The 25058-nt window shown below is 40.2% G+C and overlaps 1 protein-coding gene across 2 annotated transcripts in view; it reads left to right on the forward strand.

Annotated features, from left to right (window-relative positions):
• The window catches only part of LOC128647971 (E3 ubiquitin-protein ligase TRIM23), an 86079-nt gene that overhangs the window by 9364 nt on the left and 51657 nt on the right, over positions 1-25058 (forward strand). For both annotated transcript variants that reach the window (XM_053700648.1, XM_053700647.1), the window contains one exon: positions 2842-2937. In XM_053700648.1, the coding sequence (XP_053556623.1) occupies positions 2842-2937 (96 nt within the window). The remainder of the gene's footprint in view (positions 1-2841; positions 2938-25058) is intronic.

Here is a 25058-nt window from a genome sequence, read left to right on the forward strand (position 1 = left end):
CCATCCAGATGTGTTTTCTTAGATTGTTCCGATGTGGGGTCTTCCAGAAATAGATCTGATGGCTTCCCATCTAAACCAGAAACTTCTCAGGTACCTGTCCAGGTCCAGGGATCCTCAGGCGGAGGCGGTGGATGGGTTAGCAGTTCCTTGGTGTTACCAACCTGCATATATCTTCCCGCCTCTAGTTCTTCTTCAAAGGGTGATCTCCAAGATTATCATGGAACAATCATTTGAATTGCTGGTAGCTCCAGCATGGCCTCACAGGTTTTGGTATGCGGATCTTGTTCGGATGTCCAGTTGCCAACCTTGGCCACTTCCTTTAAGACCAGACCACCTGTCTCAAGGTCCGTTTTTCCATCAGGATCTCAAATAATTAAATTTGAAGGTATGGAAATTGAACGCCTATTGCTTAGTCATAGAGGTTTCTCTGACTCAGTGATTAATACTGTGTTACAGGCTCGTAAATCTGTTACTAGGAAGATTTATTATAGGATTTGGAAGACTTATATTTCATGGTGTTCTCATAAATTCTCCTGGCATTCTTTTAGAAATCCTAGAATTTTACAGTTTCTTCAGGATGGTTTGGATAAAGGTTTGTTTGCAAGTTCCTGGAAGGGACAAATCTCTGCTCTTTCTTTTTTATTTCACAGAAAGATTGCTAAGCTTCCTGATATTGACACTTTTTTGTCCAGGCTTTGGTCCATATCAAGCCTTTTATTAAATCAACCTCTCCTCCTCAGAGTCTTCATTTGGTTTTGAAGGCTTTACAGGCTCCTCTGTTTGAGCCTATGCATTCTTTGGACATTAAACTACTTTCTTGGAAGTGTTGTCCCTTTTGGCAAACTCTTCTGCTAGAAAAGTTTTTCGAATTATCTGTTCTTTCTTGTGAATCTCCTTTTCTGATTTTCCATCAGGATAAGGCAGTTTTTTGGCCTTCATTTAAATTTCTACCTAAGGTTGTGAATTCTAACAACATTAATAGAGAAATTGTTGTTCCTTCTTTGTGTCCTAATCCTAAGAATTCTTTGGAGAGATCCTTACATTATTTGGATGTTGTAAGAGCTTTGAAATATTATGTTGAAGCAACTAAAGATTTCAAGAAGACTTCTAGTCTATTTGTTGTCTGGTTCTAGGAAAGGTCAGAAGGCTTCTGCCATTTCCTTAACATCTTGGTTTAAAGCTTTTGATTCATCTGGCTTATTTGGAGTCGGGTCAGGCCCCGTCTCAGACAATTACAGCTCATTCTACTAGATTAGTCTCTACTTCGTGGGCTTTTAAGAATGAAGCGTCAGTTGATCAGATTTGCAAAGCAGCAACTTGGTCGTCTTTGCATACATTTACCAAATTCTACCGTTTTGATGCATTTGCTTCTTCGGCAGCAGTTTTTGGTTGAAGAGTTTTTCAGGCAGCTATTTCAGTTTGATTCCTCTGCTTATGTTTTTAAGTTTTTGTTTTTTTTTCTTTTCATTTATGATAATAAACTTATATATATTTATATATATATTTATATATATATATATATATATATATATTTATATATATATATATATATATATATATATATATATATATAATTTTTGTGTAGTGTAGCTGCCCCCCCCGATCCCTTTTCCTTAAATTATCCCACATATGATCCCCCTCATTGCCCGTCCTTCCCCCTCAATCATGCAGCTGGAGTTTTTTTTTTTTTTTTTTTTTTTTTTTTTTTTTTTCCTCTGTAGCGGGGCGTAGTGGTCCCGACCACTCCCGCTCTCCTCCAGCGATGGGGCTCCCACCCACCAACGATCGGTCCCACCGCTGTCCGATGCAGAGATGGCCACTGCAGTAACTCAATTTCTGCAGTGACCCACTGCAGAAATAGCGCAATCTCGCAATTTTGAGCAAGATTGCGGCAGAGAGAAGCCCAGGACTGCAGCGACGTAGAGGGGTTAAATACTGACAAAATAAGTGTAAAGTTTTAATGTCTGTAAAACAATGGGAGCTGCCATGTTGTAACTTGGGTAAATTCTTCTGCTGTGGTCAGTTAGGGGCAGCTATAAATAGGTCACTAGAGTGTGTAACCAATGGCTGTGGGGAATATAACAGTGTTCTGCACTTCCATTTCTAACAGGAACTGAAAAGCTCACAATTGCAGTATATTGAAGTGTGTGTGTATATATATGTGTGTGTATGTGTATGTGTGTATATATATATATATATATATATATATATATATATATATATGTGTATATGTGTGTGTGTTATACGCACTGTATTCTTTACATTACCATCTCAAAGTGTTTAATGTCCCTTTTAATATGGAATGACCCTATTACAATTCCAAGGTGTTTACTTTCCCTTTGATGTGACCTCCTGCTCCTCCCCTCATAGAGACAATGTTCCTGCTGTCATTCTACAAATCTATCTTGTCAACCCCTAGCCACGTCCCACACCACCCTGACTTTGTCTCCTGTCCTGATTCTGAATGCAGAACACACAGGGCTATGTGTATTTCTGACTCTTAGCCCGGTTAGTACTTGGCAAATGTTGGGTAGTATGCCTCAAATATTGTCTGACACAATCTCTTCTCTAGACCTGCCATACAAAAGCAGAAATCTCCACTCTAAGTATTACCATGTATGTCAAACATAAAAGATGGGAAAGATAAATCTTAATAGATGTCATTAAAGGTGTAAAGATAAATTAATACCAGTTCAGTACTTATTGGTGTGACCTTAGTGTAATTTCTTGCCAATGTGCTTGTCCAAAAGAATATTTGTGCAATTTTTTATTTTTTTATTTTTAGTGTGTGTGATTTATAGCCAAGGCAATAACCAATGTATTGTAACCCCTTACATTCAGGAGGATAACATTGCATCCAATCAGACTGTCTATACTGAAAAAAGCAGGGAAAGTGCTGCAGAAAAACAGGAACGTGTGGAAGAAGGAACAGTGTCTGTAAGTACCTCTGAATTGTTTTTAGGTGGCTTACTAATTTGGTTTTAGTAATTAAAGGGATACTGTACCATCTTTATTTCTCTTTAATTGTATCACAAAATAAGATATTTTCAATGTTTACAGCACTTGGCTCCATTTCTGTTGCTAGTAGTTTCCATTCAAGGCTTCCTAAGTATTTTGGAAGAATTTAAATATGTATCCATAATGCCATATGGATAATAAGGGAATTATTCCTTTTTATGGTCAGGTGACCGTTGTTTGCAGTTGACCGCTATTTACAGATCATTTGCTTATACTTAAACCATGAATAAAATCTCAATTTCAACATACCATTTATTGTTAAATGTGAATCCTCTGAATCCTCTATTTCAGTACATGACAAATTGTAGGGCTCTCTGCATTTTACCTCTGCTTTTTGTTAATTAAGAATTACCCCATATACACTATGTTGCCAAAAGCATGTAGACACCTGACTATCACACCAATAATGTGGAGTTGGCCCCCTGCTTGTGGCTCCAACAGCCACTATCCTTCTGGGAGGATTCCACAAGACTGAGCAGTGTCTGTGGGAATTTGTGCCCAGGCAGTCAAAACAGCATTTGTGAGGTCAGGCACTGATGTTGGATGAGAAGATCTGACTTGCAACTGGCGTTCAAATTAATCCCAAAAGGTGTTCAGTGAGGTTAAAGGGACAGTCAGCTCAAAATGTTTTTTAGTTTTAAAAGATAGACAATCCCTTTATTACCCATTCCCCAGTTTTGCATAGAAAACATGGTTATATTAATACACTTTTTACCTCTATGATTACCTTGTTTCTAAGCATCTTCTGACTGCCCCCTGATCACATGACTTTATCTATTGACTTTCATTTAAGCCAATTAGTGCGTTGTTAGAATCCACGTGCGTCAGCACAATGTTATCTATATGGCTCACATGAACTAGCTCTCCCCTTTTGTGAAAACAAATACAAAAGCATGTGATCATGGGGCTGTCTTTAGGGACCTATAAACAGACAGAAACTTAGAGGTTTAAAGGCTATAAAGTATATTAATCCAACAATGTTGGTTGTGTAACGCTGGTTAATGGGTAATAAAGGCGTTAACTATCTTTTTAAACAATCTATCTTTTTACAGTCCCTTTAAGTTTAGGGCTCTCTGCAGGCCACTTGAGATCCTGCACACCAAACGCCTCAAACCATATCTTCAAGGACCTTGCTTTGTGCACATGGGCAAAGTCATGCTGGATCATACTGTTGCCACAAAGTTGGAAGCACCCAATTGTCTAAAATGTCTTTGTATTCAATAGCATTAAGATGATCTCTCACTGGAACTTGGGGTTCTAACCAATGATTTTTTTTGCCAACCATAACATTTCTCTAATTAAAGATAATTGGTGAATGTAAGTTGACCCTTGCTTGTACTTATTTTTGCTTTGTTCACTCTAAAAGACGGTATTTTAAAATGACTTATTTTATAATGTGTGTTCTAGTGCTGAATACATATTTGTTCTATTCTTATCGGGGCTTTGTTCCTTTCATTCAGCTTAGCTGTGGGATTTCCCTTTATCCGTGAGTGAGCAGTAGCTACTTGGGTATTATTTTTACCTTTTTTTTTTTTCATGCAAAAATATTTTAATCATATTTGTTTTAGTTGATTTTTGTTTATGGCAGGGGTGTCCAAACTTTGCTCTCCAGAGGTTTTGGAACTACATTTCCGATGATGCTCAGCCAGCATTTTATCTAGCTGAGCATCATGGGAAATGTAGTTCCAAAACCTCTGGAGAGCAAAGTTTGGACACCCCTGGTTTATGGTATTACATTAATATCAAGTGTTTTTGTTTGACAATGTGGGGTTACATGGGAGAATCTGTTCACCACCATGATTAATAAAAGTTAAATGTGGAATAAACACTTTGATATTCTACTATACATTGTCCTGTAATTTAATTCGTAATATTAACAATTGAAAGAGCACATGACAGGCTTCACAACACTAACCCTGGCACATATCTGTTGTTATTTGGCTTCAGCAGAGATGATTAGATAACATAATGACCATGAATAGCCTTATTTACTCCAGTAACAAGTCAGGATTGGCTCCTACAAATAAGGCAAAGGGTGGGAAGTTTAAAACCAGTTGCAGCAAACAAAACATTTTAAACTCAGCTTGTTTGTTGGTTTATTGCAAGACTACAGAAAAATCCTGGAACTACAATTTAACTGCCCCTTTAAAAGAGAAAAAAATAAACTTTCATGATTCAGATAGAGTATGTAGTTTAAGAGACTTTACAATGTACTTCCCTTATCAAATTGTGCAAATTATTATTTTTATATACACACTTTTCATAGTGTATATCTGTATGAGTCTTTGATTGGCTGATGGCTGTCACAAGTATTGATCTAGGCCCATTTTTGTATATTTCATGCCATCATTTCACCGCCAAATGCGATCAAATAAAAATAATTCACTTTTTCACAAACTTTAGGTTTCTTACTGAAATTATTTACAAACGGCTTGTGCAATTATGGCACACATGGTTGTAAATGCTTCTCTGGGATCCCCTTTATTCAGATATAGCAGACATATATGGCTTTGGTATTGCTTTATGGTAATTAGAAGGCCGCTAAATGCTGCTGCACATCACACATGTATTATGTCTAGCAGTGAAGGGGTTAATTAGGGAGCTTGTAGGGTTAATTTTAGCTTTAGTGTAGTGATCAGCCTCCCCCCTGATCCCTCCCAAACAGCTATCTTCCCTCCCCCACCCCACAATTGTCCCCGCCATCTTAAGTACAGGCAGAAAGTCTGCCTGTACTAAAATAAAAGGGTCTTTTTTAAAAAAAAAAAAAAAAATGTATTCAGCTGTGATGGACCCCCCCTTAGCCCCCAACCTCCCTGATCTGCCCCGCTACCTATTTGCCGCCATCTTCGTTTGCTCCCCCCCCAAATAAAAGTAGCGATGGGCCGCCCACCCGCCTCCCTGCTAATGCTTCCACCCACCAACAATCGGCACCATCGCTACCGGTGCAGAGAGAGGGCCACAGAGTGACTCTCTCTGCATCCGTGTGTAAAAAAAATGGTATTGCAGGATGTCTCAATATCGAGGCATCACTGCAATACCATAAAAGCGTCTGGAAGCATTCAGGATCGCTTCCACCACTTGAAACCCCAGAGGATGTGCCAGGAATGTCCTTCGTCACGAAGGGTATTTTTTTTTGTACGACGTTCCTGGCACGTCCTCTGTCGCGAAGGGGTTAAAATTCATTGACAGTTATGGGCCTCAAAATAATTTTTATATAACCCAGTGAAACAAAAAGGACCATCATTTTCAAATGATAAATATTGTGTTGTCATGGCAACAAGTCACCCACTAGTTTTACTAGACCTCATAAAGTTAAGTCTATAAAATGTATTCTGTTCATATTATAAGGACATGAGACACCTTTTGAAAATAAGGGTTCTATGTCATACCCTCTTTGCTTGAATACAGAAGAATTTAGATGCATTTTAATACTGCAGCAATAATCTCATTTGTTGTGGTTTAATTGTAAGCAATATCCCTTCCATTGTAAATTGGCACCTCATTATAAATATAGGGCCACATTCATATGAGCATGGCTACAATGGCATAACTGAATGTCTAGAGTCAGGCATTATATGACTAAGGAATACACTATTCTTGTATTACATATAACAACCCCAAAACAGGGCTTGACAAATTTAGGGAGCTACTGGTCCTAAATGATTACTCCTGGATTCCAATGCTGGACTGATGAGGAATTGCAGTAGGCAAATAAGATTTTTTTTTTCTTTTCCACCCATGAGTGGACTAGTAACTTTTTTCCTACTGGCTAAACACATTGATTTTTTCCCACAATGCCTGTTGGCTCCTATTTTATAGGATTTTAATACGTCTGTATTAAATGCCATGAATGCCATGGTCTAGCGCCTCAGTGTTTTTCCGTGGATTTTAAATTTGAAATACATTTATCAGCCTTGCTCCAAAATAAAAGTATTGTGATTTATATTTGTTTCTAGCACAGAAGTGGTTAAATAAATTAACACATTAGCAGCTTGATCATGAGGTTTGGATTTACAGTTTACATGGTGTGCAAAGCTGGATTAGATTTAACTTGCATTAGCAAAATCTTATTAATGACAAGCGTTAACAACTCGCTCATTTGTTTTCCTCCACTTCTGCACCCTGGCGTTTTATTGTAAACACTAAAAATTGTTGTATTTGTGTCACTAATTTTGCAATAAGGAAAGAAAAAAGAAACTGATCATGGAAAAAAGAATAGGAGAGGTACAGCCTGCATTAGCGCTACTGACTTTAGTCTCTGACGTTGCAGTGAGTGGCACGTGGTGCTTACGTGCTCTGCTTCTCTATTGTATTGCTTTGTATTCTCTGCATAGTGTATTTACTGAAATAAGAACAGTTTTAGTAAAGTTAGAATATGTACCTATAGTAGTGTTTTTGTTTTTATGGAATTTACTTTTTTTGTGTACGTTATGATATGTGCTTGAGATGAGAGAGATATAGTCAGTGTCACACATTCTCAGATGGCATCATTGCATCTTGATGTTTTACTATGATGAAGTGATTAGATCATTTACAATGTTTTGTTTTTTGCTTTGTATTTTTTACATAGAGTATAGTGGTTTCTTCATATTGTTATATTTATATGGAACATAGAAATAGTATTGCTTTTGGTATGTAGGTCATTTTAAATTATTGTGATATTGGTATATTGATATGGAAAATAGCTAACATTAGAGAGTTAATGCACTAATGGAAGTCACATCATTGATTAAAGTGCTGTGTACCATTTTAAGGTGCAGCTGATTTCTGTATAGGGCCATTAAACTTGGCATTTCAACAACTCATACAATTTTTCATTATTGAAAATAAAACATTATTGCAATATACATTCAATATTTATTTTGCTGTACATCTGAAAGTTGTACTTGTTCGAGTTTTGCCCAGGGAGTCTTTGGTTAATAATTTTTAGCTGATTTATCTGTGAGGTTTTGTTTACTCCCCTTTTCTTTAATATAGCAGAATGCTTAAAATTCTCTTGTATTTTTGGCAAGTTTTTCTCTGAAATTCCCAGTAGCAAAGGGGTTAATGTTTGGTACTGGTTCAAGTAGATTATCATTCTCTTTATACAAAAAAACAGAAACCAATTTGTGCTGATGAGTACCATTAAGAACAAAACACCTGTCCTTAATTGATTTTCAGGTATTGCATTTTTGTTCTAGTTCATGCTATGCTTTGAAAAAGTGTTATATACAGCATTGGACTTATATTTTACATATGGTCAGTTGCTTGTAGTTGGCATCTGTTTGTTTTTTTCTTCCTCCTCGACATGGACCTCCTAAAGCCAGAGTAATAACGGCCTGTCGGTGTCTTTAAGGGGACACTAAACCCAATTTATTTATTTCATGATTCAGATAGAGCATGTAATTTTAAGCAACTTTCTAATTTACTCCTATTATCAATTTTTCTTTGTTCTCTTGATATCTTTATTTAAAAAGCAGGAATTTAAAGCATAGGAGTCAGCCCATTTTTGGTTCAGACCCTGGCTTATCCTTGCTTACTGGTTTTCTAAATGTCTGCCACCAATTAGCAAGCACTATGCATTCTGCTGAACCTAAAATGGGCTGGCTCCTTATGTTTACATTCCTGCTTTTTAAATAAAGATACCAAGAGAACGAAGAAAATTAATAGGAGTAAATTAGTTGCTTAAAATTGCATGCTCTATCTAAATCATTGAAGTGACAGTCTACACCCTATGGAAAGTTTTACTTACCTGTTAAATCATAATAAACAAGTGTCCTGCACTAGGTGCATTGTACATCTGATTGAAAGCATTAGCTGTAATTTTTGGAAAAGTTTAGTTTGAAAGCAGCCTAAAATGGCAGCCAAGGTCCTCCCACCAGTTCTTTCTTGTCCAGCTTGCATTTATCATGGGTGGCAGTTTGTTTGTGCACTTTTTTGTTTTTTTCAATTTAGCAGTTTGTTACTGCACATGAGCATTTCTTGTTCAACTCCTGAACTGCAGAGGACTGCTTTTTTTTAGACGGACCGTCCTTTAACCCTTTCATAACCGGGCTAAAAAGTCTACATCGGAACAACGGGCAAAAGATCGCGAGATTTCAATTATGGGATTGGGTCTGGGGGGCGTCCCTAAGACGCTAGGAATGCCCTCCAGACCGCAATCAAATTCTTCAAGCCTAGTAGGCTTCAGGACAGCTGTTTGCGATGACGTTGTATTCCGTCATAACGGCTTTAAAACCCAGTGCTGTTGTGACGGAATATAACGGCATTAAAAGGTTAATTATTCAGCTTGCGTTCATTTTGGTTGGTTTTTTTTTTTTTTTATTTGCAATTCTTTTGTCTATTTGCTGTGTTTATTTCTCTTGTAAGATGTATCGAGTCCACGGATTCATCCTTTACTTGTGGGATATTCTCCTTCCCAACAGGAAGTGGCAAAGAGAGCACACAGCAGAGCTGTCCATATAGCTCCCCCTCCAGCTCCACCCCCCAGTCATTCTCTTTGCCGGCTCTAAGCAATCGGAAGGGTAAAGTGAATGTGGTGGAAAAATTGTAGTTTTTATTTTCTACAAGCAAGAGTTTATTTTAAATGGTACCGGTGTGTACTATTTACTCTCTAGCAGAAAGGTGATGAAGATTTCTGCCGGGAGGAAGATGATTTTAGCATGTTGTAACTAAAATCCACTGCTGTTCCCACAAAGGACTGAGGAATGCAAGAAAACTTCAGTTGGGGGGGAATGGTTTGCAGGTTAGGCTGCAATAAGGTATGTTCAGTCATTTATTTCTAGACAAGACTGTGATAATGCTAGAAAAGACTGATAATATCCCCATGAGGGAAGGGTAAGCTGTATTCAGAGACTAAGTATGGAATTTCAAGCTTACATGACAGTGCTAGTTTATGCTGGTTGACACTATTTTCAAGGCAAACGGTTTTTATTGAAAAATATCGTTTTTTTTGTGACACTTTGAAGGTTCCTTTGGGTTTCTTTCAGGGGTTGTTACCGACATGGCTATTATTAAAACACTTGGGAGTGTTTCTTTAGGCCTCACGAGCACCGTAGTGAGGTGGGAGGGGCCTAATTTCGCGCCTCAGATGCGCAGTTATATTTGACTAGAAGTTCAGGCTGTTTCACATGGAGGGTCCTGCTGCAGTTTGAGGGCCTATAAGAAGCTTTTCCCCCACAAATCAGATTCCTAAGGGCAGGTAGGGCCACAGCAGAGCTGTGGCAAGGTGCTGAACGTTTTTTAACCGTTTTTTTGGCTTACTGTCGATCCGGTTTTGGCATTAAGGGGTTAATCGTTTTTATTGCTAGTGGTGCAATCTTACTAATGCTTTAGGTACATACTGTAAAAATTTCAAAATGTTTGATGCATTTTTCACTGTTTTGCAAAATTGTGTGCCTTTTTTATCTCTTAAAGGCACAGTAACGTTTTTTTCAAAGTGTGTTTTTACTTGATTAAAGTGATTTCCAAGCCTGCTTGTTTTTACTACTAGTCTGTTAAACATGTCTGACACCAAGGAAAATCCTTGCTCAATGTGTTTAGAAGCCCTGGTGGAACCCCCTCTCAGAATGTGTCCCACTTGTACTGATATGTCTATACACTTTAAAGAACATATTGTTGCACTTAAAAATGTGGCCCAAGATGATTCTCAGACAGAAGGTAACGAGGTTAGCCCGTCCACCTCTCCCCAAGTGTCACAACCAGTTACGCCCGCTCAAGCGACACCTAGCACCTCTAGTGCGTCTAACTCTTTTACCTTGCAAGACTTGGCGGCAGTTATGAATAATACCCTCTCAGAGTTCTTATCTAAACTGCCCATGTTACCTGCAAAGCGTGATAGCTCTGTTTTAAGAACAGATACTGAGCATTCTGACGCTTTAGTAGCCGTATCCAATATACCCTCACAACGCTCTGAAGCTGGGGTGAGGGATGTGCTGTCTGAGGGAGAAATTTCCGATTCAGGAAAGGTTTCTCCTCAGACAGATTCAGATACGTTGGCCTTTTAAATTTAAACTAGAACACCTCCACTTATTGCTCAGGGAGGTATTAGTTACTCTGGATGACTGCGACCCTATGGTGGTTCCAGAGAAATTGTGTAAAATGGACAAGTACCCAGAAGTTCCTGTTTACACTGATGTGTTCCCGGTCCCTAAGAGGATTGCGGATATCGTTACTAGGGAGTGGGATAGACCAGGTATTCCCTTCGTTCCCCCTCCTGTTTTTAAGAAAATGTTCCCCATATCTGACCCCATGCGGGACTCGTGGCAGACGGTCCCCTCCACCGGAAGGTGGAGGGGGCTGTTTCTTCACTTGCTAAACGCACAACCATACCAATTGAAGACAGTTGTGCTTTCAAAGACCCTATAGATAAAAAATTAGAGGGTTTACTTAAGAAAATTTTTGTTCAACAAGGTTTTCTTCTCCAACCTATTGTGTGCATTGTTCCTGTAACTACTGCAGCTGCTTTCTGGTTCGAGGAGCTGGAAGATGCGCTCCAGACGGAGACCTCATATGAGGACGTTATGGACAGAATTAAGGCTCTTAAGCTGGTTAATTCTTTTATCACAGATGCCGCTTTCCAACTAGCTAAGTTAGCGGCAAAGAACTCGGGTTTCGCCATTTTAGCGCGCAGGGCGCTATGGCTAAAGTCCTGGTCGGCCGATGTATCGGCAAAATCCAAACTCTTGAACATCCCTTTCAAAGGAAAGACCCTCTTCGGGCCTGAATTGAAAGAGATTATTTCAGAAATCACTGGGGGAAAAGGCCATGCTCTCCCTCAGGACAAGTCCTTCAAGATAAAGAACAAACAAAATAATTTTCGTTCCTTTCGAAATTTCAGGAGCGGTCTCGCTTCATCCTCCCCTGCTGCAAAGCAAGAGGGTAACGCGTCCCAACACAGGTCAGCCTGGAAACCTTAACAGGGCTGGAACAAGGGTAAACAGGCCAAGAAGCCTGCAGCTGCCTCTAAGACAGCATGAAGGGGTAGCCCCAGATCCGGGACCGGATCTAGTAGGGGGCAGACTCTCTCTCTTCGCTCAGGCCTGGGCAAGAGATGTACGCGATCCCTGGGCCTTAGAGATTGTATCCCAGGGATATCTTCTAGAATTCAAGGACTCCCCTCCAAGGGGAAGGTTCCACATTTCTCGTCTGTCTTCAGACCAGACAACGAAAGAGGCGTTCTTACGCTGTGTAGAAGACCTACATACAATGGGAGTGATCCACCCAGTTCCAATTGCGGAACAAGGGCTGGGTTTTTACTCAAACCTGTTTGTGGTTCCCAAGAAGGAAGGAACTTTCAGACCAATCCTGGATCTCAAAATTCTAAACAAATTCCTCAGAGTCCCATCATTCAAGATGGAGACCATTCGGACAATCTTACCAATGATCCAGGAGGGTCAATATATGACCACCGTGGATTTAAAGGATGCGTATCTGCACATTCCTATCCACAAAGATCATCACCAGTTTCTCAGGTTCGCCTTTCTGGACAAGCATTACCAGTTTGTGGCTCTTCCTTTCGGGTTGGCCACTGCTCCCAGAATTTTCACAAAGGTGCTAGGGTCCCTCCTGGTGGTTCTAAGACCGCGGGGCATAGCAGTGGCTCCTTATCTAGACGACATCTTAATTCAGGCGTCGACTTTCCAAAGAGCAAAGTCTCACACGGAAATTGTATTGGCTTTTCTGAAGTCTCACGGGTGGAAGGTGAACATCAAAAAGAGCTCTCTCTCCCCCCTCACAAGAGTTTCCTTCCTAGGAAAGAAATGAAAATATTTCTGACGGAGGTCAGAAAGTTAAAACTCTTAACCACTTGCCGAGCCCTTCATTCCATTCCTCGGTCATCTGTAGCTCAGTGCATGGAGACAATCGGATTAATGGTAGCGGCAATGGACATAGCCCCTTTTGCACGGATACACCTCAGACCACTGCAACTATGCATGCTCAAACAGTGGAATGGGGATTATGCAGATTTGTCTCCTCAAATACAGCTGGACCAGAGATTCTCTTCTCTGGTGGTTGTCTCAGGATCACCTGTCTTAGGGAATGTGTTTCCGCAGACCAGAGTGGATCATCGTAACGACAGACGCCAGTCTGTTGGGCTGGGCTGCAGTCTGGGACTCCCTGAAAGCTCAGGGCTTATGGTCTCGGGAAGAAGCTATTCTCCCGATCAACATTCTGGAACTGAGGGCGATATTCAACGCGCTTAAGGCATGGCCTCAGCTAGCCACGGCCAAATTCCTCAGATTTCAGTCGGACATCACGACTGTAGCTTACGTCAATCATCAAGGTGGAACAAGGAGTTCCCTAGCAATGACGGAAGTAACCAAAATAATCAGGTGGGCGGAGGATCACTCTTGCCATCTCTCAGCAATTCACATCCCAGGAGTAGACAACTGGGAGGCGGATTTTCTAAGTCGTCAGACTTTTCACCCGGGGGAGTGGGAACTCCACCCGGAGGTATTTGCCCAGCTGACTCGGCTATGGGGCACTCCAGAATTGGATCTGATGGCGTCCCGTCAGAACACCAAACTTCCTCCTTACGGGTCCAGGTCCCGGGATCCTCAGGCGGTGCTGATAGATGCTCTAGCAGCGCCTTGATCCTTCAATCTGGCCTATGTTTTTCCACCGTTTCCTCTCCTCCCTCGTCTGGTTGCCAGAATCAAGCAGGAGAGGGTTTCGGTGATTCTGATAGCGCCTGTGTGGCCACGCAGGACCTGGTATGCAGACCTAGTGGACATATCATCTGTCCCACCATGGACACTACCAATGAGGCAGGACCTTCTAATACAAGGTACTTTCAAGCATCCAAATCTAATTACTCTGCGTCTGACTGCTTGGAGATTGAACGCCTAATTCTATCAAAGCGTGGTTTCTCTGAGTTGGTTATTGATACCCTGATTCAGGCTAGAAAGCCTGTCACCAGGAAAATCTACCGATTTAGCGAAAATATCTTTTTTGGTGTGAATCCAAGGGTTACTCATGGAGTAAGGTTAGGATTCCAAGGATATTGTCCTTTCTCCAAGAAGGATTGGAGAAAGGATTATCAGCTAGTTCCTTAAAAGGACAGATATCTGCTTTGTCTATTCTTTTACACAAACGTCTGGCTGAGGTACCAGACGTTCAAGCGTTTAGTCAGGCTTTAGTCAGTATCCAGCCTGTTTATAGACCTGTGGCTCCGCCATGGAGTCTGAATTTAGTTCTTTCAGTTCTGCAAGGGGTTCCGTTTGAACCTTTACATTCCATAGATATTAAGCTTTTATCTTGGAAAGTTTTGTTTTTGGTATCTATCTCTTCTGCTCGAAGAGTTTCTGAGTTATCTGCTTTACAGTGTAATTCACCTTACCTGGTTTTCCATGCAGATAAGGTAGTTTTGCGTACCAAACCCGGTTTTCTTCCTAAGGTTGTATCTAATAAGAATATTAACCAGGAAATTGTTGTTCCTTCTCTGTGTCCTAATCCTCCTTTGAAGAAGGAACGTCTGTTACACAATCTTGATGTGGTTCGTGCTTTAAAGTTCTATTTACAAGCAACTAAGGATTTCAGACAAACACCTTCATTGTTTGTTATCTATTCTGGTAAGAGGAGTGGTCAGAAGGCGACTGCTACCTCTCTTTCCTTTTGGCTGAAAAGCATCATCCGTTTGGCCTATGAGACTGCTGGCCAGCAGCCTCCTGAAACAATTACTGCTCATTCTACCAGAGCAGTGGCTTCCACATGGGCTTTTAAAAATTTGGCTTCTGTTGAACAGATTTGTAAGGCAGCGACTTGGTCTTCGCTGCATACTTTTTCCAAATTTTACAAATTCGATACTTTTTGCTTCTTCGGAGGCTGTTTTTGGGAGAAAGGTTTTACAAGCAGTGGTGCCTTCCGTTTAAGGTACCTGTCTTGTTCCCTCCCTTCATCCGTGTCCTAAAGCTTTGGTATTGGTATCCCACAAGTAAAGGATGAATCCGTGGACTCGATACATCTTACAAGAGAAAATAGAATTTATGCTTACCTGATAAATTACTTTCTCTTGTGATGTATCAAGTCCACGGCCCGCCCTGGCTATTAAGTCAGGTAGCTTTTTTGTTTAAACTACAGTCACCACTGCACCCTATGGTTTCTCCTTTTTCTTCCTAACCTTCGGTCGAATGACTGGGGGGTGGAGCTGGAGGGGGAGCTATATGGACAGCTCTGCTGTGTGCTCTCTTTGCCACTTCCTGTTGGGAAGGAGAATATCCCACAAGTAAAGGATGAATCCGTGGACTCGATACATCACAACAGAAAGTAATTTATCAGGTAAGCATACATTCTGTTTTTCGCAGCAACACTGTATAGTTATATATTGAATTTAAATATATACTTTTTTTAAAAAAAAATGCTATAAAGGGTATATATTGCTTAGCACAAGACACCACATATAAAAATAAACTGGATGCCTTGGTCACAGAAGCTTAGACTAAAATTGTCAAAAAGAAAAAAATATATAAGTAAACCTTACCCAGCAACCCCATATTAAGCAAATAAAAATTAAAAATACAAGAAGTCTAACTTCCCCCTTATTATCAAGTGCAAAGGAACATCTACTGTATATCAAAAATAGGATCTCACTAAAGATATTGTGATAAAAGTAGTTATTGTGATAAAATCAGCATATGGCAACTGAGTATCTCTTTTTCATAGAAAACTGTTTTGCATTATTCAAATTGATACAAATTAGAAACCAACAATTGAGATTTATTTTAGGAATTCTTGCTAGATGGTTATTAATCATATGCTGTTAAACACATATATTTTTGTCTTTTGCACAGGCATCCCTATTTTAACTTCTGGTTTATTTTTATTTGCCCTTATTACAGAGTGAATATTTTTTAAATATCTTGTAAGTAGTTGTGTTGCAATACTAGGGGCAATACTAGGGGAAGAGAGACTCATATTTTTATTTGCTTAAAATGGGGGTGCTGGGTAAGGTTTACATTTTTTTCTTTTTGACAATTAATAAATAAAAAAATAAAAAATATATATTTATATAAATATATGCAGCAGTATTTTTAAGAGCAATAATCAACTTTCAAAAGTGTTATATAATAATTTAAAATATGTAAAAAGTTTAATATCACTCTTGAAAAAGAAGACTGTGTGCATTGAATGCGATGAGCAACTATATTACAGAGTTGTAAGCCCTGGAATATATAACGAGGTTAGGAGCTCAGCACTCATTAGTTTGAAGAAGAAAAAAAAAAGTCTTTAATTTCCTGTAAACATACCGTGAGCAGGTTTTTATTACTCTTGCTTTGTGTGTATTTTTTAAATTCCTGATGTATGCTCTTCCCCTTGAGAGTCTCAAATTGACATGGCATGGCTCTAGAGTTAGTGAGCCATAGGCAAACTGAATCATTCACTGTATGCACACATGCACACTCTACGTGCTGACAAACGCACACACACTCTACAGGCACCCTGTTCACTGTCACGCACGCTACAGGAAAACACAGCCTGCTCACTGTCACGCACGCTACGGGCACACACAGCCTGCTGACTGTCACACGCACGCTACGGGCGCACACAGCCTGCTGACTGTCACACGCACGCTACGGGTGCACACAGCCTGCTGACTGTCACACGCACCCTACGGCCGCACACAGCCTGCTGACTGTCACACGCACTCTACGGGCGCACACAGCCTGCTGACTGTCACACGCACCCTACGGCCGCACACAGCCTGCTGACTGTCACACGCACGCTACGGGCGCACACAGCCTGCTGACTGTCACACGCACGCTATGGCCGCACACAGCCTGCTGACTGTCACACGCACGCTATGGCCGCACACAGCCTGCTGACTGTCACACGCACGCTATGGCCGCACACAGCCTGCTGACTGTCACACGCACGCTATGGCCGCACACAGCCTGCTGACTGTCACACGCACGCTATGGCCGCACACAGCCTGCTGACTGTCACACGCACGCTATGGCCGCACACAGCCTGCTGACTGTCACACGCACGCTATGGCCGCACACAGCCTGCTGACTGTCACACGCACGCTATGGCCGCACACAGCCTGCTGACTGTCACACGCACGCTATGGCCGCACACAGCCTGCTGGCTGAAACACGCACGCTACGGGCGCACACAGCCTGCTGGCTGAAACACGCACCCTACGGGCGCACACAGCCTGCTGGCTGAAACACGCACCCTACGGGCGCACACAGCCTGCTGGCTGAAACACGCACCCTACGGGCGCACACAGCCTGCTGACTGAAACACGCACCCTACGGGCGCACACAGCCTGCTGACTGAAACACGCACCCTACGGGCGCACACAGCCTGCTGACTGAAACACGCACCCTACGGGCGCACACAGCCTGCTGACTGAAACACGCACCCTACGGGCGCACACAGCCTGCTGACTGAAACACACACCCTACGGGCGCACTCAAACACCAATCAGAAAAACACTCATTACACAGGTGTGACAGTTAGTGCTGGTTATTATGTAGTGCATGTTGTGTGTTATGGTTTATATGTTAATTAAAACATGAAATTAAATTGAAGGGCTTTGCAACTGCAATTTGTTTATTACTGATGTAATAGGCACCTACAGGGTAACACCAGCCCAGTGTAATACAACTAAAGATAGCAGACTGATAACTTTGAAAGAAATACTAATTTGAACAGTAATTAGAATTTTACCTTGCTTTTAGCTGGCACCAGTTTTACACTAAAGTAAAATTAAAAATGCACCAGTTTTGAAAATGGGTTTAATTCAAAACTGCAAATGTGTAAAATAAAAAAAAGTAAAAAAATAAAAAAAAAAGGTACATAAAACATCTTTAACATATATCACATATGTACATTTCTCATTTTATTTTCTTGTGGATAGGTAGTGTTTACAATTAATGAGAGAAGAGGTTAACAAATGGAAAAAGGAAACACTACACCAAAAGTATCTAAATCAAACAGCTTCTTCTTCAGTGGGTCAATGTAAAGGTATTTGAAGCTGTAGATATGTGAAAATTATTCCAAGTATCATAAATGAGAGTTCAGTTATGGATTTTAAGATGGTTAAAATTAATAGTAAAAAAAAAAAAAAAAACATGCCTAGGAACCTATTAGCTATCAAAATACAACTATGTACCAATTTACCTTTTAATGTTTATTATTAATTATAAAAGCCTTTTGAAATTTACTTTTTTATTTGTTCCTAATGGGTAACCAATATGTGGTAGAAATATCCTTTAACCCCTTGGTGACTGTGTAAAGCACGTCCTACAAAGGGTGTCAGTTAAGGACCAAGAGGTGCCTGACACATCCTCGGGTAATCTGAGTGCTGGAAGAGATTGAGATCGCTTCCAGCCGCTCAAACAGTATTGCAGCGATGCCTCGATGTTGAGGCATACTCCAATACTGTTCCTGACTGCCAGGCTCCGTTTTGATCGCTCCCATGGAGCGATCACTTCCGGTTTCACTCCACGTGGAGCCCAGCAGTCAGGCAGAGCATCGGAAGCCTTCGGGCAGGCTTCTGATGCTCTGTAAGTGTGCTAAGTGCCTCAGTGGATCGAGGCACTTAGTATAATAATATATATAAAAAAAATAGCCCCATATACCCCCCCATGTGCCTTCAAAGATGGCGATGCCCAGTGCATCATGGGGATTCTGGGGGTGTCCCTAGCCTGCCTCATCATAGGGGCAGGCTAGGGTCATCCAATCTGAACTTGCCACAATAAAAAAAATTTTGATAATAAAATATTCCATTTGTCTGATCATGTCAATATTAGTAAATATTGACTCTGACCAGTGTGGATCTCCCTCCCTCTCCTCACTTGCGTTTTTGTGGGGGGGAGAGAGAGAAAGATCTGTGTTTAGGAGAGAGAGATATATTTGTTAAAAATTGTGAGACCCAAAGGTTCTTTTCAGAGCCATTAACCCCTAGCTTTCCAGTGATAACTATAAATCACTGACAGTAGCACAGCAGCACTCTTTTGCTCTCTGTGCATTTTTTTAGTGGTTCATTTTTTATTTTTTTTTTAGTTATTTTTTGTGAGACCCAAAGGCTCTTTTCAGAGCCATTTAGTTAATTTAAATTTTGTGTTGATTTTTTTTTTCTTCTCTGTGACAGATAAAAATTAAGCATGTCACATACAGTGCAAAGGAGGCGTATGCCATCTTTGCGTCAGTCAGGCGCCTCTGTCTGACTAAGACCCCAATTTTGACCCTGTCATATGCTCACATACATCATTAGATACAGTCTCAACTGATAGTGATGTATCTGTGGCTGCTAGCCCCCCTGCCAGAAGGAGACGTGTTGCTCCAGCTGCCATTGCTGCTGATGAGTGGGTAACTCCTCATTACCAGAGGCTAGAAATCCCACCCTTCACTGCAAATCCTGGCATCAATGTGGATGTGGCAGGATTTAGCCCCCAACAGTTTATGGAGGTGTTTCTGGGCGATGATGTATTGGGGAACATTGTCGCCCAAACTAATTTATTTGCCCATCAGTTCCGTGTTGCAAAGCCTGACACTTTTGTCAAAGCAGCAATGGGCACCCATCAATGTGCCAGAATTAAAAAAAAAATTCTGGGCATTGAATATGCTGATGGGTTATCATAAAGAAAGCCTCCATCCGCTCCTACTGGAGCAGTAGCCCCATTTGCTCTACCCCCATTTTCTCCCAGAGTATGTCGAGGAAGAGGTATGAAATGATTCTACAATGTGCTTGATGAAGCAGTCACCTTGATTGAAGAGAACACAGGCTTGCTGCTCTTGAATATAAAGAATACAACAATGGGCTTGATGATGCAGTGACATCACCTGGATTAAGAGACAAGAGACCACAGGCTTGCAATGCACTTGAATATAAATAAGACAACAATTGGCTTATGATGATGCAGTCACCTTGATTGAGAAGAGACTCAGACCACAGGCTTACACTTGAAATGAATTGAATATAAAGAAGACAACAATGGGCTTGCTCCTCATGTTTATTTGAGACTGAGGCAACACTGGCTTTCACTGGAGGAGACTGACCTTGCAGTTGTAGAATACACTGGCTTTGGAAGACTGACCTTGCTGTTGTAGAAGACACTGGCTGAATGGCTGACCTTGCTGTTGTAGAAGAAGAAACAGGCTGCATGATGTGGATGACCTTGCTGTTGTAGAAGAAGAAACAGGCTGCAGGATGTAGATGACCTTGCTGTTGTAGAAGAAGAAACAGGCTGCATGATGTGGATGACCTTGCTGTTGTAGAAGAAGAAACAGGCTGCAGGATGTAGATGACCTTGCTGTTGTAGAAGAAGAAACAGGCTGCATGATGTGGATGACCTTGCTGTTGTAGAAGAAGAAACAGGCTGCAGGATGTGGATGACCTTGCTGTTGTAGAAGAAGAAACAGGCTGCAGGATGTGGATGACCTTGCTGTTGTAGAAGAAGAAACAGGCTGCAATCTGGAACCACAGCTGTTGGCTGACTTTGAACTTTGATACTAGTAGGAGACGACACACAGGCAGTCTTTACTGTTGGTTGAACAATGAACATAAAAGATTTTTAAAATAAGGTGGTGGGAGGGAGGAAAAAATAGACATAGAAATAGGGGTGGTCAGGGGGAGACAAGTTCTACTTTTTGGAAAGACAACAACAATATTTTAAAAAATGACTTGCATTGCAGCAGCATCCATCCATAAAGAATGACAAAATAAAAATGTTATTTAAAAAAAAATTACTTTTTTGGGAACATAAATTACAGAATAGATAATTTTTTATTACTTTACAAAACATTATTTGTCTTATGTTATGGTACACTACTGGACTGCAAACTGGTATAATAAGGGTAATGGTAATGCAAATTTAAATTAACACTTATAATTAGAGTAAAAATATAATTTAAAAAAATTGTTGTGCACTGCACCACTGTGTTGTACTGATGATTGATGATCTATCTTCTGGGAATCTACACTCAACTAAATTATATATTAAATAAATATAAATGATAATAATTAAATTTATCATCTATCTAGTAAGTAACTCTATCTATCTGTATATCATCCTCTAATCTATCTACTAGATAAATTATAGAGATAGAGTAGTATATATTATTTATATATATTTTTGTAACATCATGAATTTATTATTATTTACAATTCACTTCACAATACATCCTACAAGCAACGCTTAATGAACATATATAAATAAAATATATTGTAAAATGTAATCAAACTCAATGTTATGCGTCAGTAAGGCACTTTAAAGTTTTTGTACAATACTCGCTTTATTGCTCACGACTTTGAGCTGCCACACCACTGCTTGACCACCGCCACACCGCTCCCAGATGGATGAATGTCTGTTACTCCCACACACTCTGCAATCTCGGCAATCATGGCCGTTTTGCAGGCATTCTCAGGTCCGCCCACGGCTGCACATTGGTTCGCCTCCGTTTTCATGACGGAAATTTTCAAAAAATTGCGTACTCTCGTGGTTTTTAAATCAAGGCGATTAATCTCGGTTTAAAACCGCAAATGCGATTAATCATGCAGCCCTAATGTGAAGGGATTCCTGACAGATATCAGTGTTAAAATGCAACTATCGTTAATTTTGAGAAAAAAAAATAGTTTGGAAATGGCAAAGTGCTACTTTTACTTATTGCCCTATAACTTGCAAAGAACATGTAAACATTGGGTATTTCTAAACTCAGGACAACATTTAGAAACTATTTAGCATTGGTATTTTTCGGTGGTTGTAGATGTGTAACAGTCCATTTAATGGTGAGAAAAATGGTGTATAATATGTGTGGGTACAGTAAATGAGTAAGAGGAAAATTACAGCTAAACACAAACACTGCAGAAATGTAAAAATAGCCCAGGTCCCAAACGGTAAGAAAATGGAAAAGTGCTGTTGTCACTAAGGGGTTAAAGTAAATCTTACTCAAACAAAATCAATCTGAACCTTCATATTGGTTAGCTATTAGGCACAAATAAGGTTAACAAGTACATTTCCAATGGCTTTTATCATTCATAATATTAAATATGAATAGGAAAATTGGGAAATAGTTGTATTTTGATAGCTGACAATATCTATAATGAGTTTCTAGGCATCTTTCTTTTTTTTTTTTTTTTTTTTTTTTATTAAATGTAACCAAATCAAAATATAAAAATAAATGACAGAGAAATACCTTTATAATTCAACTCACTCAGAAATATGTAACTGCTTCAATACCTGACAGAAAATATTTGCAATTAAATTCACAGGGCAACAAAAAACACATCTAATAAAGAAAATATGAATAACGTCTACTCACACCCTTTTAAACTATTGTTGAAATATTTCAGAGCAATGAAATGCAGGTTTTGTATCATTTATTTATTTGTATGCCAGCAGCTCTGCAATTTGTACACAGAAGACAAAATGACCAGGAGCAGTAACTGAAGTTAAAACTTAATGTTTCTTTCATGTAATTGGCAAGAGTCCATGAGCTAGTGACGTATGGGATATACAATTCTACCAGGAGGGGCAAAGTTTCCCAAACCTCAAAATGCCTATAAATACACCCCTCACCACACCCACAATTCAGTTTTACAAACTTTGCCTCCTATGGAGGTGGTGAAGTAAGTTTGTGCTAGATTTCTATGTTGATATGAGCTTCTCAGCTTTTTTGAAGCCCGGTTCCTCTCGGAGTGCAGTGAATGTCAGAGGGATGTGAAGGGAGTATCACCTATTGAATGCAATAGTCATCCTAACGGGGGTCTATTTCATAGGTTCTCTGTTATCGGTCGTAGAGATTCATCTCCTACCTCCCTTTTCAGATCGACGATATACTCTCATATTCCATTACCTCTGCTGATTCTCGTTTCAGTACTGGTTTGGCTATCTACTTTATGTAGATGAGTGTCTTTTGGTAAGTATGTTTCCTTTATTTAAAACACTCTCGGCTATGGTTTGGCACTTTTATATTTAAAGTTCTAAATATATGTTTGTACTTATATTTGCCATGATTCAGGTTTATCAGTATATTTCCTTTTGCAGACTGTCAGTTTCATATTTGGGAAATGCATATTAAAAAAATTCTTACCTGAAGTTTTCAAATTGACATCATTCTTGGCACGAGACTTTTTTGGTGCGAGAATTACGTTTTGTTGATGTAATTTCGTCATTTCCGGCGTCTTGGTTGGCGCCGAGTTTTTTTTTCTGATTCTATTCAGAAGGCTTTGTCTGCCATCCCGCCTTCTAATAAAATGTAAAGGTCTTTCTTCTATAAAGGTAAGACGAGTCCACGGATTCATCCTCGACTTGTGGGATATTATCCTTCCCTACAGGAAGTGGCAAAGGGCACCACAGCAGAGCTGTCTATAGAGCTCCACCCCCCAGTCATTCTCTTTGCCTACTCTAAGTACTAAGGAAGGGTAAAGTGAAAGAGGTGATAAAATATTAGTTTTTAATTTCTTCAATCAAGAGTTTGTTATTTTTAAATGGTACCGGTTTGTACTATTTACTCTCAGGCAGCAGATGGATGAAGACTGCTGCCTGGAGGATGATGATCTTAGCATTTGTAACTAAGGTCAATTTGCTGTTCCCACAGAGGCTGAGGAGTACAGGAAACTTCAGTGTGAGGAACGGTTTTCATGCTATGCAGCAATGAGGTATGTTCAGTCATATTTTTTCTGGAGAGACTGTGTATTTCAGAAAGGCTGACAATATACCCAGGAGGGTAAGGTTAAGCAGTAATCCTAGAGCTAAAAGAATGGCATTACTTAGCTTGCATATGGGGCCAATTACATATATGGTTGACACTGATCAAATGTTTGTGAGCAAACGTTTTTTGGAAAGGAGTGCTTTAACGTTTTTGTGGGCAATAAACGTTTTGGGCAACTTTATTAGGGCACACATGGCTTAACTTTAGGGTCTTGGAACCCACATGGCTAGTTATAACCGCTCTGGTGTGGTTCTTTAAGGCTGAGAAACATCGAGTGAGATGGGTGGGGCTTATTTTCGCGCCTCAGATGCGCAATTAGTTTGTCAGCAAGCTCTAACTTCTGAGGGCCCTGGTGTATGTTTTGGGCCAAATCGAAGCTTTTACCCCACAATTTCGTTCCCTGAGGGCAGGTAGGGCCACAGCAGGGCTGTGGCAAGGTGCTGAGGGGACCTTTTCCGGATCTGGGCCTATTTTCGATCCGGTTTGGACATTAAGGGGTTAATTGTTAAGATTGCACCACAATTTTTTTTTTAACTACCTAAAGTGGGTCTACATACAAAAATTTGAAACAGTTGGTGCATGTTTAGACTGTTTTGCAGAACGTGTATGCTTTTTTTTTCTCTTAAAGGCGCAGTACTGTTTTTTAAGATTTTTTTCACTAAATAAAGTGTTTTCATGTTTGTAGTCATTACTAGCCTGTTCAACATGTCTGACATTGAGGAAAGTCAATGTTCAATATGTTTAGAAGCCATTGTGGAACCCCCACTTAGAATGTGTCCCTCATGCACTGAAAGTTCAATAAATTGTAAAGAACATATTTTAGCTACTAAAAGTATGTCGCAGGATGATTCTCAGTCAGAAGAAAATCGGGTAATGCCATCTAATTCTCCCCAAGTGTCACAACCGTTAATGCCCGCATAAACGACGCCAAGTACTTCTAGTGTGTCTAATTCTTTCACCCTGCAAGATATGGCCACAGTTATGAATACTACCCTCACTGAGGTTTTATCTAAGCTGCCTGGGTTGCAGGGGAAGCGCAGTAGGTCTGGTGTGAGAACAAACGCTGAGCCCTCTGACGCTTTATTAGCTATATCCGATGTACCCTCACAATGTTCTGAAGTGAGGGATTTTCTGGCTGAGGGAGAGATTTCTGAAAATATGTTCCCTCAGACAGATTCAGATATGACGGCTTTTAAATTTAAACTAGAACACCTCCGCTTATTGCTCAGGGAGGTTTTAGCGACTCTGGATGATTGTGTCCCTATTGTAGTTCCAGAGAAATTGTGTAAAATGGACAAATTCTTAGAGGTTCCTGCCTACACTGCTGTTTTTCCGGTCCCTAAGAGGATTTCGGAAAGTGTTACTAAGGAGTGGGATAGACCAGGTATTCCGTTCGA

The sequence above is a fragment of the Bombina bombina genome, chromosome 2, assembly GCF_027579735.1.
Source record: "Bombina bombina isolate aBomBom1 chromosome 2, aBomBom1.pri, whole genome shotgun sequence".
In the NCBI taxonomy this organism is placed as follows: Eukaryota; Metazoa; Chordata; class Amphibia; order Anura; family Bombinatoridae; genus Bombina; species Bombina bombina.